Here is a 17,142-nt window from a genome sequence, read left to right as displayed (position 1 = left end):
TGACCTGAGACATCCATTTATCATAGAGAAAGTGATTGGTAAGATCTGTGTATAAGATGACGGAGCACACAGTAAGGGATGCGAGGAAGTACAGTGACACATTACTGACCTGAGACATCCATTTATCATAGAGAAAGTGATTGGTAAGATCTGTGTATAAGATGACGGAGCACACAGTAAGGGATGTGAGGAAGCACAGTGACACATTAATGACCTGAGACATCCATTTATCATAGAGAAAGTGATTGGTAAGATCTGTGTATAAGATGACGGAGCACACAGTAAGGGATGTGAGGAAGCACAGTGACACATTACTGACCTGAGACATCCATTTATCATAGAGAAAGTGATTGGTAAGATCTGTGTATAAGATGACGGAGCACACAGTAAGGGATGTGAGGAAGCACAGTGACACATTAATGACCTGAGACATCCATTTATCATAGAGAAAGTGATTGGTAAGATCTGTGTATAAGATGACGGAGCACACAGTAAGGGATGCGAGGAAGTACAGTGACACATTAATGACCTGAGACATCCATTTATCATAGAGAAAGTGATTGGAAAGATCTGTGTATAAGATGACGGAGCACACAGTAAGGGATGTGAGGAAGCACAGTGACACATTACTGACCTGAGACATCCATTTATCATAGAGAAAGTGATTGGTAAGATCTGTGTATAAGATGACGGAGCACACAGTAAGGGATGTGAGGAAGTACAGTGACACATTAATGACCTGAGACATCCATTTATCATAGAGAAAGTGATTGGAAAGATCTGTGTATAAGATGACGGAGCACACAGTAAGGGATGTGAGGAAGCACAGTGACACATTACTGACCTGAGACATCCATTTATCATAGAGAAAGTGATTGGTAAGATCTGTGTATAAGATGACGGAGCACACAGTAAGGGATGTGAGGAAGCACAGTGACACATTAATGACCTGAGACATCCATTTATCATAGAGAAAGTGATTGGTAAGATCTGTGTATAAGATGACGGAGCACACAGTAAGGGATGCGAGGAAGTACAGTGACACATTAATGACCTGAGACATCCATTTATCATAGAGAAAGTGATTGGAAAGATCTGTGTATAAGATGACGGAGCACACAGTAAGGGATGTGAGGAAGCACAGTGACACATTACTGACCTGAGACATCCATTTATCATAGAGAAAGTGATTGGTAAGATCTGTGTATAAGATGACGGAGCACACAGTAAGGGATGTGAGGAAGTACAGTGACACATTAATGACCTGAGACATCCATTTATCATAGAGAAAGTGATTGGAAAGATCTGTGTATAAGATGACGGAGCACACAGTAAGGGATGTGAGGAAGCACAGTGACACATTACTGACCTGAGACATCCATTTATCATAGAGAAAGTGATTGGTAAGATCTGTGTATAAGATGACGGAGCACACAGTAAGGGATGTGAGGAAGCACAGTGACACATTAATGACCTGAGACATCCATTTATCATAGAGAAAGTGATTGGTAAGATCTGTGTATAAGATGACGGAGCACACAGTAAGGGATGTGAGGAAGCTCAGTGACACATTAATGACCTGAGACATCCATTTATCATAGAGAAAGTGATTGGTAAGATCTGTGTATAAGATGACGGAGCACACAGTAAGGGATGTGAGGAAGCACAGTGACACATTACTGACCTGAGACATCCATTTATCATAGAGAAAGTGATTGGTAAGATCTGTGTATAAGATGACGGAGCACACAGTAAGGGATGCGAGGAAGTACAGTGACACATTACTGACCTGAGACATCCATTTATCATAGAGAAAGTGATTGGTAAGATCTGTGTATAAGATGACGGAGCACACAGTAAGGGATGTGAGGAAGTACAGTGACACATTACTGACCTGAGACATCCATTTAACATAGAGAAAGTGATTGGTAAGATCTGTGTATAAGATGACGGAGCACACAGTAAGGGATGTGAGGAAGCACAGTGACACATTAATGACCTGAGACATCCATTTATCATAGAGAAAGTGATTGGTAAGATCTGTGTATAAGATGACGGAGCACACAGTAAGGGATGTGAGGAGGCACAGTGACACATTACTGACCTGAGACATCCATTTATCATAGAGAAAGTGATTGGTAATATCTGTGTATAAGATGACGGAGCACACAGTAAGGGATGTGAGGAAGCACAGTGACACATTAATGACCTGAGACATCCATTTATCATAGAGAAAGTGATTGGAAAGATCTGTGTATAAGATGACGGAGCACACAGTAAGGGATGTGAGGAAGCACAGTGACACATTACTGACCTGAGACATCCATTTATCATAGAGAAAGTGATTGGTAAGATCTGTGTATAAGATGACGGAGCACACAGTAAGGGATGTGAGGAAGCACAGTGACACATTAATGACCTGAGACATCCATTTATCATAGAGAAAGTGATTGGTAAGATCTGTGTATAAGATGACGGAGCACACAGTAAGGGATGCGAGGAAGTACAGTGACACATTACTGACCTGAGACATCCATTTATCATAGAGAAAGTGATTGGTAAGATCTGTGTATAAGATGACGGAGCACACAGTAAGGGATGTGAGGAAGCACAGTGACACATTAATGACCTGAGACATCCATTTATCATAGAGAAAGTGATTGGTAAGATCTGTGTATAAGATGACGGAGCACACAGTAAGGGATGTGAGGAAGCACAGTGACACATTACTGACCTGAGACATCCATTTATCATAGAGAAAGTGATTGGTAAGATCTGTGTATAAGATGACGGAGCACACAGTAAGGGATGCGAGGAAGCACAGTGACACATTAATGACCTGAGACATCCATTTATCATAGAGAAAGTGATTGGTAAGATCTGTGTATAAGATGACGGAGCACACAGTAAGGGATGCGAGGAAGTACAGTGACACATTAATGACCTGAGACATCCATTTATCATAGAGAAAGTGATTGGAAAGATCTGTGTATAAGATGACGGAGCACACAGTAAGGGATGTGAGGAAGCACAGTGACACATTACTGACCTGAGACATCCATTTATCATAGAGAAAGTGATTGGTAAGATCTGTGTATAAGATGACGGAGCACACAGTAAGGGATGTGAGGAAGCACAGTGACACATTAATGACCTGAGACATCCATTTATCATAGAGAAAGTGATTGGTAAGATCTGTGTATAAGATGACGGAGCACACAGTAAGGGATGTGAGGAAGTACAGTGACACATTACTGACCTGAGACATCCATTTAACATAGAGAAAGTGATTGGTAAGATCTGTGTATAAGATGACGGAGCACACAGTAAGGGATGTGAGGAAGCACAGTGACACATTAATGACCTGAGACATCCATTTATCATAGAGAAAGTGATTGGTAATATCTGTGTATAAGATGACGGAGCACACAGTAAGGGATGTGAGGAAGCACAGTGACACATTAATGACCTGAGACATCCATTTATCATAGAGAAAGTGATTGGAAAGATCTGTGTATAAGATGACGGAGCACACAGTAAGGGATGTGAGGAAGCACAGTGACACATTACTGACCTGAGACATCCATTTATCATAGAGAAAGTGATTGGTAAGATCTGTGTATAAGATGACGGAGCACACAGTAAGGGATGTGAGGAAGCACAGTGACACATTAATGACCTGAGACATCCATTTATCATAGAGAAAGTGATTGGTAAGATCTGTGTATAAGATGACGGAGCACACAGTAAGGGATGCGAGGAAGTACAGTGACACATTACTGACCTGAGACATCCATTTATCATAGAGAAAGTGATTGGTAAGATCTGTGTATAAGATGACGGAGCACACAGTAAGGGATGTGAGGAAGCACAGTGACACATTAATGACATGTATTGCATGACCTGTCACAACTTGCTAATATATTTATTTATACTCTACATAAAAATGGCATCAATCACATTCTCCAACTCTGGGATTTCCAAATAACTGGCCGAGGTAGTCATTCCTGAGATGCACACCTGCGTGAAGACTTAGACTAGTCAGTGACTATAGCCGACACATATCCAGGGGGTGTCATGAGTGCTCCAGCAAGGAGACATGGAAAACATGCCCTGTTACTGTGTTCCAAGGACTGGATATCACATAAGTGCCGCCTGCATGTGTCCCTTTTATATCATTACCCCAGTCCATCTAATATAGTATTAGTACACTTGTCCCTTGTATATCATTACACCAGTCCGTCTAATATTATTACACTTGTCCCTTGTGTATCATTACACCAGTCCGTCTAATATTAGTACACTTGTCCCTTGTATCTCATTACACCAGTCCACCTAAGATTAGTGCACGTGTCCCTTGTATATCATTACACCAGTCCATCTGATATTATTAGTGCACTTGTCCCTTGTATATCATTACACCAGTCCATCTGATATTATTAGTGCACTTGTCCCTTGTATATCATTACACCAGTCCATCTGATATTATTAGTGCACTTGTCCCTTGTATATCATTACATCAGTCCATCTGATATTATTAGTGCACTTGTCCCTTGTATATCATTACACCAGTCCATCTGATATTATTAGTGCACTTGTCCCTTGTATATCATTACATCAGTCCATGTAATATTAGTGCACGTGTCCCTTGTATATCATTACACCAGTCCATCTAATATTAGTGCACTTGTCCCTTGTATATCATTACACCAGTCCATCTAATATTAGTGCACGTGTCCCTTGTATATCATTACACCAGTCCATCTGATATTATTAGTGCACTTGTCCCTTGTATATCATTACACCAGTCCATCTGATATTATTAGTGCACTTGTCCCTTGTATATCATTACACCAGTCCATCTAATATTAGTGCACGTGTCCCTTGTATATCATTACACCAGTCCATCTAATATTAGTACACTTGTCCCTTGTATATCATTACATCAGTCCATGTAATATTAGTGCACGTGTCCCTTGTATATCATTACATCAGTCCATCTAATATTAGTACACTTGTCCTTTGTATATCATTACACCAGTCCACCTAATATTATTAGTGCACTTGTCCCTTGTATATCATTACATCAGTCCATGTAATATTAGTGCACGTCTCCCTTGTATATCATTACACCAGTCCATGTAATATTAGTGCACGTGTCCCTTGTATATCATTACACCAGTCCATCTGATATTATTAGTGCACTTGTCCCTTGTATATCATTACACCAGTCCATCTAATATTAGTGCACGTGTCCCTTGTATATCATTACACCAGTCCATCTGATATTATTAGTGCACTTGTCCCTTGTATATCATTACACCAGTCCATCTAATATTAGTGCACGTGTCCTTTGTATATCATTACACCAGTCCATCTGATATTATTAGTGCACTTGTCCCTTGTATATCATTACACCAGTCCATCTAATATTAGTACACGTGTCCCTTGTATATCATTACACCAGTCCATCTAATATTAGTGCACGTGTCCCTTGTATATCATTACACCAGTCCATCTAATATTAGTACACTAGTTCCTTGTATATCATTACACCAGTCCATCTAATATTATTAGTGCACTTGTCCCTTGTATATCATTACACCAGTCTATCTAATATTATTAGTGCACTAGTCCCTTGTATATCATTACACCAGTCCATATACCATTAGTACACTTGTCCCTTGTATATCATTACACCAGTCCACCTAATATTATTAGTGCTCTTGTCCCTTGTATATCATTACACCAGTCCATCTAATATTAGTGCACTTGTGCCTTGTATATCATTACACCAGTCCATCTAATATTAGTGCACTTGTCCCTTGTATATCATTACCCCAGTCCATTTAATATTAGTGCACGTGTCCCTTGTATATCATTACATCAGTCCATCTAATATTAGTACACTTGTCCTTTGTATATCATTACACCAGTCCACCTAATATTATTAGTGCACTTGTCCCTTGTATATCATTACATCAGTCCATGTAATATTAGTGCACGTGTCCCTTGTATATCATTACACCAGTCCATCTAATATTAGTGCACGTGTCCCTTGTATATCATTACACCAGTCCATCTGATATTATTAGTGCACGTGTCCCTTGTATATCATTACACCAGTCCATCTGATATTATTAGTACACTTGTCCCTTGTATATCATTACACCAGTCCATCTAATATTAGTACACGTGTCCCTTGTATATCATTACACCAGTCCATCTAATATTAGTGCACTTGTCCCTTGTATATCATTACACCAGTCCATCTAATATTAGTACACGTGTCCCTTGTATATCATTACACCAGTCCATCTGATATTAGTACACTAGTCCCTTGTATATCATTACACCAGTCCATATACCATTAGTACACTTGTCCCTTGTATATCATTACACCAGTCCACCTAATATTATTAGTGCTCTTGTCCCTTGTATATCATTACACCAGTCCATCTAATATTAGTGCACTTGTGCCTTGTATATCATTACACCAGTCCATCTAATATTAGTGCACTTGTCCCTTGTATATCATTACACCAGTCCATTTAATATTAGTGCACGTGTCCCTTGTATATCATTACATCAGTCCATCTAATATTAGTACACTTGTCCTTTGTATATCATTACACCAGTCCACCTAATATTATTAGTGCACTTGTCCCTTGTATATCATTACATCAGTCCATGTAATATTAGTGCACGTGTCCCTTGTATATCATTACACCAGTCCATCTAATATTATTAGTGCACGTGTCCCTTGTATATCATTACACCAGTCCATCTGATATTATTAGTACACTTGTCCCTTGTATATCATTACACCAGTCCATCTGATATTATTAGTGCACGTGTCCCTTGTATATCATTACACCAGTCCATCTAATATTAGTGCACTTGTCCCTTGTATATCATTACACCAGTCCATCTGATATTATTAGTACACTTGTCCCTTGTATATCATTACACCAGTCCATCTGATATTATTAGTGCACGTGTCCCTTGTATATCATTACACCAGTCCATCTGATATTAGTGCACTTGTCCCTTGTATATCATTACACCAGTCCATCTAATATTAGTACACTTGTCCCTTGTATATCATTACACCAGTCCATCTGATATTAGTACACTTGTCCCTTGTATATCATTACACCAGTCCATCTAATAGTAGTACACGTGTCCCTTGTATATCATTACACCAGTCCATCTAATATTAGTACACTTGTCCCTTGTATATCATTACACCAGTCCATCTAATATTAGTACACTTGTCCCTTGTATATCATTACACCAGTCCATCTAATATTAGTACACGTGTCCCTTGTATATCATTACACCAGTCCATCTAATATTAGTGCACTTGTCCCTTGTATATCATTACACCAGTCCATCTAATATTAGTACACATATCCCTTGTATATCATTACACCAGTCCATCTAATATTAGTGCACGTGTCCCTTGTATATCATTACACCAGTCCATCTGATATTAGTACACTTGTCCCTTGTATATCATTACACCAGTCCATCTAATATTAGTGCACGTGTCCCTTGTATATCATTACATCAGTCCATCTAATATTAGTGCACGTGTCCCTTGTATATCATTACACCAGTCCATCTAATATTAGTGCACGTGTCCCTTGTATATCATTACACCAGTCCATCTAATATTAGTGCACTTGTCCCTTGTATATCATTACACCAGTCCATCTAATATTAGTGCACGTGTCCCTTGTATATCATTACACCAGTCCATCTGATATTATTAGTGCACTTGTCCTTTGTATATCATTACACCAGTCCATCTAATATTAGTGCACGTGTCCCTTGTATATCATTACACCAGTCCATCTGATATTATTAGTGCACTTGTCCTTTGTATATCATTACACCAGTCCATCTAATATTAGTGCACGTGTCCCTTGTATATCATTACACCAGTCCATCTAATATTAGTACACTTTTCCCTTTTATATCATTACACCAGTCCATCTAATATTAGTACACGTGTCCCTTGTATATCATTACACCAGTCCATCTGATATTAGTACACTTGTCCCTTGTATATCATTACACCAGTCCATCTAATAGTAGTGCACGTGTCCCTTGTATATCATTACACCAGTCCATCTAATATTAGTGCACGTGTCCCTTGTATATCATTACACCAGTCCATCTAATATTAGTGGACGTGTCCCTTGTATATCATTACACCAGTCCATCTAATATTAGTGCACGTGTCCCTTGTATATCATTACACCAGTCCATCTAATATTATTATCCTTTATATGGAGCCACAAAGGTTCCATAGCACCTTACGAAGTACATAAACAAAAGAGCACACAAAAAAAATAGTTTTCTTCTTCAGGGTCCATAGGGCTCGACAGGGAGACCTTGGGGTGCAGGTGATGGTTGAGGACCGTTCACCACACAGTTAAAGCTTTCAGTTCCCAGGATGCACTGGTCCAACCCCCTATACCCTGCCCCCGAGCCAGAGCCACCTCAGTTTCATCGGTTCCTGGCCGGAGTCGGGTCACCATTATTCAGTGAGCTGCCTAAGCAACCCAAATAGCTATAATTTTACGATTTTATTTATTTTGAGTACGTTTATTGCTGAGCAACCAGCAGCAGACTGTCCACAGGACCTCTGCGCTGCCCCTCCAAGTGCTGCAACACCAGCTACGGCTGGGGTTTTCGGCCGGCATCCTGGGGTCCTTGCTAGCCGGCCCCGCGGATGGATCCAGGCTGCAGCCTGGACACAAGGGGACAGGTAAGGCGGGTCATTGCTCACGGTAACCCGCAGATTGGCAGTCTTACCTCTGGTCTCGGGACAGACCGGTGGGGCTGAGAGTGAACACAGGCCTTGTCCACAGTGATCCACTAGACCACTAGGGTACATATGGAGCGGGAATCCAGCATCCCGGTGGTTAAAAATCAGCATGGGGAGGTCTGCTTTAAAGCGGCCCCTCCCCTCAGCTCAGAGCGCCATTCCTCTGAGGTCTCGCTTCCCTGAGCTGCTCTCCGCCTCTGACCACGCCCCCTCAGAGGTCTCTGGCGGCCATTTTCTCCAGGCTCAGCCACAGCTCTCTCAGGGAAACGCAGGGTCTGGTCCCCCTACATACCTCTCCGTGGAGTCGGGTTACGTAGCGCTATAGCCTACCAGATATTGAGTCACTGACCACAGAATCTGTGTAGATGATTGTAGTGCCCTTCTGCAGTTATATTGTATTTCTGCATCGTATCTGACTTATGCTAACGCTGCCTGTCTGTATATTTCTCTATTCTGTCAGTATATACTTGTTCCTTTACATACAGGTGTATTCAGGGTTTTCCCTGTGCCTCACATCTCTACAACAAATGTATTTGTGACGGTTGTCACATACAGTTGGTTACTGCACTGTGCCATATTTGTGCTGTGCGCTCCTGCAGCTTGCCAAAGCATAAAACAGGATCAGTACATTGCATTCCTACTGGTATTCTACATACCCAGTGGTTGCGTAATACCCAGTGCCATAGTGTGTGCTATACTACTCTATAGCTATGTCTAGCAAAGGCAAGAGTAGCAAGCATCTGCACCCATACTGCTATCATGCAAATTATGTGCTGCAGGCTTAGGAGAGGAGGATTTGATACAAGATGGGTTATGTGTAATACTCCACCAGGCCCATCAGACCCCCCCCAGCTCCTGCACAAGAGCCCCCCTGGGCTTCCTTTTCTCAGGTGCTCGCTACTGTTGCGGACCGCCTAGCGATACCGGCCGTAATTCCCCCCTCTATGGTTGCCACAACAGGTTCAGGCTATACAGGTACCTCCTGTGCCCCCTCCAAGGGTAGACTGACTCTCTAGCACAGTACAGTGTCTGGTGCCTACCTCTACAGCCTTTCAAACTACCGTGTTTGCCCGATAATAAGACCTACCCCGAAAATAAGCCCTACCCTTACTTTTGTAGTCCGGTCTAAAATAAGCCCTACCCCGAAAATAAGACCTACCTTTTTTTCTTTTTGAGCTGGGAACGCTGCAGAGACCAGCGTTCCCAGTCATGCAGTGCGCGGGTGACGTCATGACGTCACCCGCGCGCTGAGGATCCTGTGCGGCCGCGCCTGCTGGATCATATTAGATCGAGTCAGCGCGCAAGTGAGAGTGACATCCCGGACGGCGGTGACTCAGGTAAGTACCGTACTTGCACTGCAATAAGGGGGCCTGCATAAAGGACACTGCTACGGGGGGGGCCTGCATAAGGGGCACTGCTACACAAGGGAGGCTGCATAAGGGGCACTGCTACAGGGGGGGGGTCTGCATAAGGGGCACTGCTACACAAGGGAGGCTGCATAAGGGCACTGCTACAGGGGGGGGGTCTGCATAAGGGGCACTGCTACACAAGGGAGGCTGTATAAGGGGCACTGCTACAGGGGGGGGGCCTGCATAAGGCGCACTGCTACAGGGGGGGCCTGCATAAGGGCACTGCTACACAAGGGTAGCTGCATAAGGGGCACTGCTACAGGGGGGCCTGCATAAGGGGCACTGCTACAGGGGGGGGGCCTGCATAAGGGGCACTGCTACACAAGGGAGGCTGTATAAGGGGTACTGCTACACAAGGGAGGCTGCATAAGGGGCACTGCTACAGGGGGGGGCCTGCATAAGGGGCACTGCTACAGGGGGGGGCCTGCATAAGGGGCACTGCTACGGGGGGGGGTCTGCATAAGGGGCACTGCTACACAAGGGAGGCTGTATAAGGGGCACTGCTACACAAGGGAGGCTGCATAAGGGGCACTGCTACAGGGGGGGGCCTGCATAAGGGGCACTGCTGTCAATGTTAGTTAAAATAAGACCTACCCCGAAAATAAGCCCTATGGTGTTTTTTGGAACCAAAAAAAAAATAAGACAGTGTCTTATTATTGGGGAAACCCGGTATGTTGCAAGCTGAGAAGCCTCCTAAGCGTCCTCCTGTGTTATCCTCACAGTCCACACAGCTGTCAGATTCTGAGGTGTCATCTGAGGAGGCAGAAGATGCTGATCTCTCTAACACTGACTCCCCTCCGGGGGTGGAAGAAAGTCAGTCTTAAAATAATATTCCTGCCTTGGTGCGAGCTGATAGATCCATCTTACTCATAGAAGATGACGAGCCGGCCCCTAAATCAAAGCACCCACTGTTTAACCGACAGAAAGTGGCTTCAGCAGAATTCCCTGTATCGGATCAACTAGCTGAACACATGGCGGCAGCCTGGCAGACGCCTGGTAAAAGGTTTCAGCCACAAAAACGTCTGACCTCCTGTTACCCATTTCCTGTGGCTCATTGTTCAAAATGGGAGCCTCCCCCTGCGGTGGATTCACATGTTACCCGTTTAATTAAAAGCGATACGTTACCTATCCCTACAGAATCCTCTTTGAAGGACCCTACGGATAGAAAGGTTGACTCTTGCCTTAAATCGATATACTCTTTCAGGGGCTGTTGCCCGTCCGACCATGGCTATTGCAGGGGTGGCTAAAGCTATAAAGAGCTGGGCTGATGCACTTGAAGACTCTTTTCCCTGAGATGCTTCTAGGGATCAGATGTCTTTCATTGCTCACATACGAGATGCAGCTTTTCTATATTGGAGAAGCGACATTGGATGCCAGTCTCCTAACCTCCAGAGTCTCGGCCACGGCTGTTTCTGCCCGCCGTACCCTGTGGCTACGCTCATGGAAGGCAGATGCAGAGTCCAAGAAAGGCCTAGAAGTGTTACCCTACAATGGGGAGATCTTGTTTGGCCCAGACCTTGACAAGATTGTAACCACATTGGCAGCATCAAAAACTGCATTTCTGCCTTCAGCGACTACTACTACAGGGCCTCGGACTACATCGTTTAGGTTCTTTCGTCCTCAAGGAAAGCCTAAAGGTCAGTCCTTTCCTAGGCAGTCGGCTTCCACTAGTGCTGCCTAGCCCAGGACCAAGCAGGCCTGGACCACCAGACGCCCTGCTTAAAATGGGTTAGGTTTCTGGTCACCAGTTTCCCGTCTCCTTCTACGTGAGAGTGTGATGTGTGCACCAGTCTGCCTTCTCTCTTCTCCTCCTTCGGCCTTTGGCTTGTCACGAACTGAGGTTGCTCTGGCTCGGTGGCAGGGTATAGGGTGTTGGACCAGTGCATCCTGGCAGCTGAAAGCTTTAACTGTGTGGTGCCCGGTCCTCAACCACCACCTACACTTCAAGGTCTCCCTGTGGACCCTATGGACTTTGAAGAAAGAGAGTAAACAAAGGTAAGTTCTTACCATAACTCTCATTATTAACTGTTCAAAATAATTCAGGACTGTCGTGTCTTTACGCCTGTTGTGCCTGTATTACAGTGCTTGAAGACAGTTCTGCTAGTAGTCCATTCACTTCTCCACTCAGCGAGGAGCAGAAGCAGCTGCAGGACAGATTGTTGGAGAACGCTGGGCAGGGCAGTGTGCACTCTCGTATCCTGAGCAAGGCAAGACAGCGCGTGGCTAAACGGAAGGAGAGAGCAGCAGTCTGCCCAGCCAGTAAGCAGGTAGCCTCCATATTTCTGTATATAGATTCCCAAATACACACTTCTGCCATTGGTTTAAGTCTGCCTGGGTTGTCTATTAATGCTCTTGCCCACTGTCTATGGAATGGGCAGATGGATGAACCAGTAATAATATAGAGAAGCAGAACACACAGAATTTCACACATCTAGAACGAAGTTTTTCCCTTTCTGAATTCCACCAATCAGGGACAATACTACATGGAAAAGGAACGGATGCTTCTACTTGTGTGAAATTCTCACCTAAAAGGCCACATTCGTCCTTAGTCAGAGATTTACAGAGAAAGCGAAAGACGCAGCGGCCATGTAAATGCCGCAGGAGGCATCTTGAGTAAAAGGACGCCCACTGCCGGCTTCTCTGATTCGCTGCTCTGTCCAAAGACTCCCACTGCCGGCTTCTCTGATTCGCTGCTGCGTCCATTGAACATCTGAGGAAGCCTCGGGGGTAAATCATGCTGCCGGTGACGCTGTGTCAAAGGATGCAGCCGGTAGCTTCGGCACACTAATCTGTCACTAGTGGCAAGCCGGTACGCTGATAAGCAAAGTCCCTGTAAGGTGTAGTGCAATATCCTGGATAGACGCGTGTCCTTGACGCGTTTTCTCCGGGTACGGCAACCCCCGGGTCCATCAGAAAGCATGGTATCTTACACTATTGACAGATTGTGCCTCTGCTACGGTCCACTCAGCCGCTCACCCCTGGACACTTACTATTGGTGGTTTCCTTGTCTAAGACTACAGGTCCACGTTCCTCTCTCTTCCTGTACATTTTGTGTGTCCTAGATTGAAGCACCGGTGCTTACTGACCACGTCACAGACCACACACAGTCTGGCAGTGAGGAACCAGTGACTCCACCAATGCTCAAGTGAGTGTCTGCTAATGTAGTTAGAGGCATCCTGAGACGGCTGCTGGGTGATTTATGTGTACTCTATAATGTGTCTTAGGAGAAACCAAATTTCTCAGGACTATGAGCATGAATTCTGCAGAGACAGAGAAGAGAGACGCAGCATAGAAATAGTACACCTAGACAATGAGGTAACAGCACAAACCCGCTCCTGTAACTGTTATTCACGTTCTCTATGATGGAGCCTCTGTCCGTAACCTGCTGCGTTTGTCTCTTGTCTTATGAAGGACAGTGATGATGAATGGTCAGTCTTATTGGAGGCCACTGACCCATCTGTTGCTCAGCTTAGCACTCCCTTCCTCCTCCTCAAAGATCCCAGTTTCCGAAATAGAGTGCATCGCAGACTGCGGGATTGCTGCCCTCCGGTCAGTCTCTCCTCCACAGTATTTCACTACTCTATTCTCTCCTTCACCTGTGTCCTCCTGTCCTCTTCTAGTGCTGTCTCCTACTCTCTCCATGTCTTATATCTGTCTCATCCATTACACCTCTCTCTCCTTCACCTGTGTCCTCCTGTCCTCTTCTAGTATTGTGTCTCCTACTCTCTCCATGTCTTACATCTGTCTCATCCATTACACCTCTCTCTCCTTCACTTGTCCTCCTGTCCTCTTCTAGTGCTGTCTCTCCTACTCTCTCCATGTCTTATATCTGTCTCATCCATTACACCTCTCTCTCCTTCACCTGTGTCCTCCTGTCCTCTTCTAGTGCTGTCTCTCCTACTCTCTCCATGTCTTATATCTGTCTCATCCATTACACCTCTCTCTCCTTCACCTGTGTCTCCCTGTTCTCTACTATTTCTGTGTCTCCTACTCTCCCCATGTCTTATATCTGCCTCATCCATTACATCTCTCTACTTCACCTGTGTCCCCCCTGTTCTCTACTAGTGCTGTCTCCTACTCTCTCCGTGTCTTACATCTGTCTCATCCATTACACCTCTCTCTCCTTCACCTGTGTCCTCCTGTCCTCTCCTAGTACTGTGTCTCCTACTCTCTACATGTCTTATATCTGTCTCATCCATTACACCTCTCTCTCCTTCACCTGTGTCCTCCTGTCCTCTCCTAGTGCTGTGTCTCTCCTACTCTCTCCGTGTCTTACATCTGTCTCATCCATTACACCTCTCTCTCTCCTTCACCTGTGTCCTCCTGTCCTCTCCTAGTGCTGTGTCTCTCCTACTCTCTACATGTCTTATATCTGTCTCATCCATTACACCTCTCTCTCCTTCACCTGTGTCCTCCTGTCCTCTCCTAGTACTGTGTCTCCTACACTCTACATGTCTTATATCTGTCTCATCCATTACACCTCTCTCTCCTTCACCTGTGTCCTCCTGTCCTCTCCTAGTGCTGTGTCTCTCCTACTCTCTCCATGTCTTATATCTGTCTCATCCATTACACCTCTCTCTCCTTCACCTGTGTCCTCCTCCTGGCCTCTACTAGTGCTGTCTCCTACTCTCTCCATGTCTTACATCTGTCTCATCCATTACACCTCTCTCTCATTCAGCTGTGTGTATCTCTAACTCTATCCGAGTGGTGCATCACGGTCTTTAGCTTCTGTCCCCCCTGCCGTATATAGTAAGAGGTTTATTACGGCATCCCGCTTTTGCCGATAGCATTTTTAGAACCATCTCTAGATCCCTTTAACTGATGAGGACATTGAAAAAGTTTAATTTACTAAATTATTAGGTATTGCCCCGCGCTCCAGGTAATAAGTTATATTAGATCTACTGGATCCCCCAAACAGTAACTTACATTTCACAGCTGAAGCTATAGTACATCTTATGAAAGTAACTTATTTTGGTGGTGACTGAGGAGCAGGTGCACTTCCAGGCCACGCCCCTGACGCCTGGCGCCCACTGTTAGACGCCATCCTGCCCACACAGCCATGCACTTTCCTGTACTACTTAGGGCACATAAACCAGAGAGCTAGTGCGCTGTAGCCTGGCGCATTTACCTTGGATTGTATTGTGCTGCTCCTACACACAGGTGTCGTTGGAAGCAGTATCACGTCTCCGACCGGCTCTGCGCGTCACGTGTAACCTCCTGTGCTCCGGCTGTGACCCTGTTCTGCTCTCAGACCTTTGTATTCAACTTCAGATACCACAGTTCCTTCTGCAGCTCATCAGTCGATCTTTGCAGTCCGATGTGTCACAGGTGAGGGCTGTTTCCTTCATTGTTTCTTACTGGCGTGTGCCTGTATGTATGTATGTATGTACTGTATGTATGATTGTCTGTCTGTATCTTGGGAGGATTCCTATTGCTGGTACACAAGGGAGCAGCCAGCTCTCCTCTGTCTTCTGTATCGGATCCTCTGGCTGTTTTGCATGAGTTGTGATTGTACAAGTCCAATGCGTTCTTAATATCTCACCATAACTTTCTGTTCCTGGAGCAGATCATGGCCGGTATGTCCCCGCTCCGCCATGACAGGACAGGCCATAAAGTAAGGCCTACTACTCCCTAGAATCAACTAAAATCATTATTATAATCTTTGTTTTTAGGCACCACAAAGTGTCTGTATCACCATACATAGAATATATATAGTCGCAGTGTAAAGTGACATTTCTAGGAAGGTAGGAGGAGAATACAGTGCGTCTGCCAAGGTTAGGGCAACTCACTTTCTTCTTCAGGGTCCATAGGGCTCCACAGGGATACCATGGGCGGGGGGGTGAGGGTGTAGGTGGTGGATAAGGACTGGACACCACACAGTTAAGCATTCAACTGCCAGGATGCAACAGTCCCTCCCCCCTAAACCCCACCCCTGAGCCTGAGGCCAATCAGTTTTGCTTGGTGTCCGGCAGGAGCTGGGATCACCTTGTATAACAGTGTCTGCCTTATGCAACCCAAAGCGTTATTTTTATGATTTCTAATTGTATTTATCTGTATTACTGAGTGTGCAGCATCAGACTGTCCTTAGGACACTCCATCACCCTTCGGGCGACGTAACTCCACAGCATCGCTTGGTACTTCTGGCGGGGTTCCCGGGGACTTTGCTTGCCGGCCCCGCAGAGGACCCCAGACTGCAACTCGGACGCAGGGAACCTCCGGTCTCAAGGGACATACCGGAGGTGCTGAGAGTGAACACCGGCCTTGTCCATGTGATCCACTAGACCACCAGGGTACATATGGTGCAGGAATCCAGCGTCCCAGTGGTCAAAAATCAGCCAGGGGTGGTCAGCCATTCCCTATTACAGGCGCCGTTCCCCAGCTCAAGGCGCCATTCCACCGCGGTCTGGACACTCTGAGCTGCTTTCTTCTTCGGTCGGTGTGGGTGTATATCATCATTACAGTACTGTGTACATCCGGATACACGGCGTGGGTGTACATCATCATTACGGTATTGTGTACATCCGGATACACAGCGTGGGTGTACATCATCATTACGGTATTGTGTACATCCGGATACACGGCGTGGGTGTACATCATCATTACAGTATTGTGTACATCCAGATACACGGCGTGGGTGTACATCATCATTACAGTATTGTGTACATCCAGATACACGGCGTGGGTGTACATCATCATTACAGTATTGTGTACATCCAGATACACGGCGTGGGTGTACATCATCATTACAGTATTGTGTACATCCAGATACACGGCGTGGGTGTACATCATCATTACGGTACTGTGTACATATGGATACACGGCGTGGGTGTACATCATCATTACAGTATTGTGTACATCCGGATACACGCTCTAGTGATTGGTTAGGTACATTGT

At 44.9% G+C, this 17,142-nt stretch overlaps 1 protein-coding gene across 6 annotated transcripts in view; it reads left to right on the top strand.

The window, feature by feature from the left end:
• The window catches only part of STK36 (serine/threonine kinase 36), a 203,616-nt gene that overhangs the window by 144,719 nt on the left and 41,755 nt on the right, over positions 1 to 17,142 (top strand). For all 6 annotated transcript variants that reach the window (XM_088461082.1, XM_088461081.1, XM_088461080.1 and 3 more), the window contains exons 8-12: positions 12,331 to 12,515; positions 13,311 to 13,393; positions 13,473 to 13,563; positions 13,660 to 13,797; positions 15,409 to 15,576. In XM_088461082.1, the coding sequence (XP_088317208.1) occupies positions 12,331 to 12,515; positions 13,311 to 13,393; positions 13,473 to 13,563; positions 13,660 to 13,797; positions 15,409 to 15,576 (665 nt within the window). The remainder of the gene's footprint in view (positions 1 to 12,330; positions 12,516 to 13,310; positions 13,394 to 13,472; positions 13,564 to 13,659; positions 13,798 to 15,408; positions 15,577 to 17,142) is intronic.

Source organism: Taudactylus pleione, unplaced genomic scaffold (assembly GCF_031769625.1).
Source record: "Taudactylus pleione unplaced genomic scaffold, aTauple2 ptg001014l, whole genome shotgun sequence".
In the NCBI taxonomy this organism is placed as follows: Eukaryota; Metazoa; Chordata; class Amphibia; order Anura; family Myobatrachidae; genus Taudactylus; species Taudactylus pleione.
The sequence above is the reverse complement of the archived record's forward strand: the minus strand, read 5'-3'. Positions and strand labels throughout refer to the sequence as shown.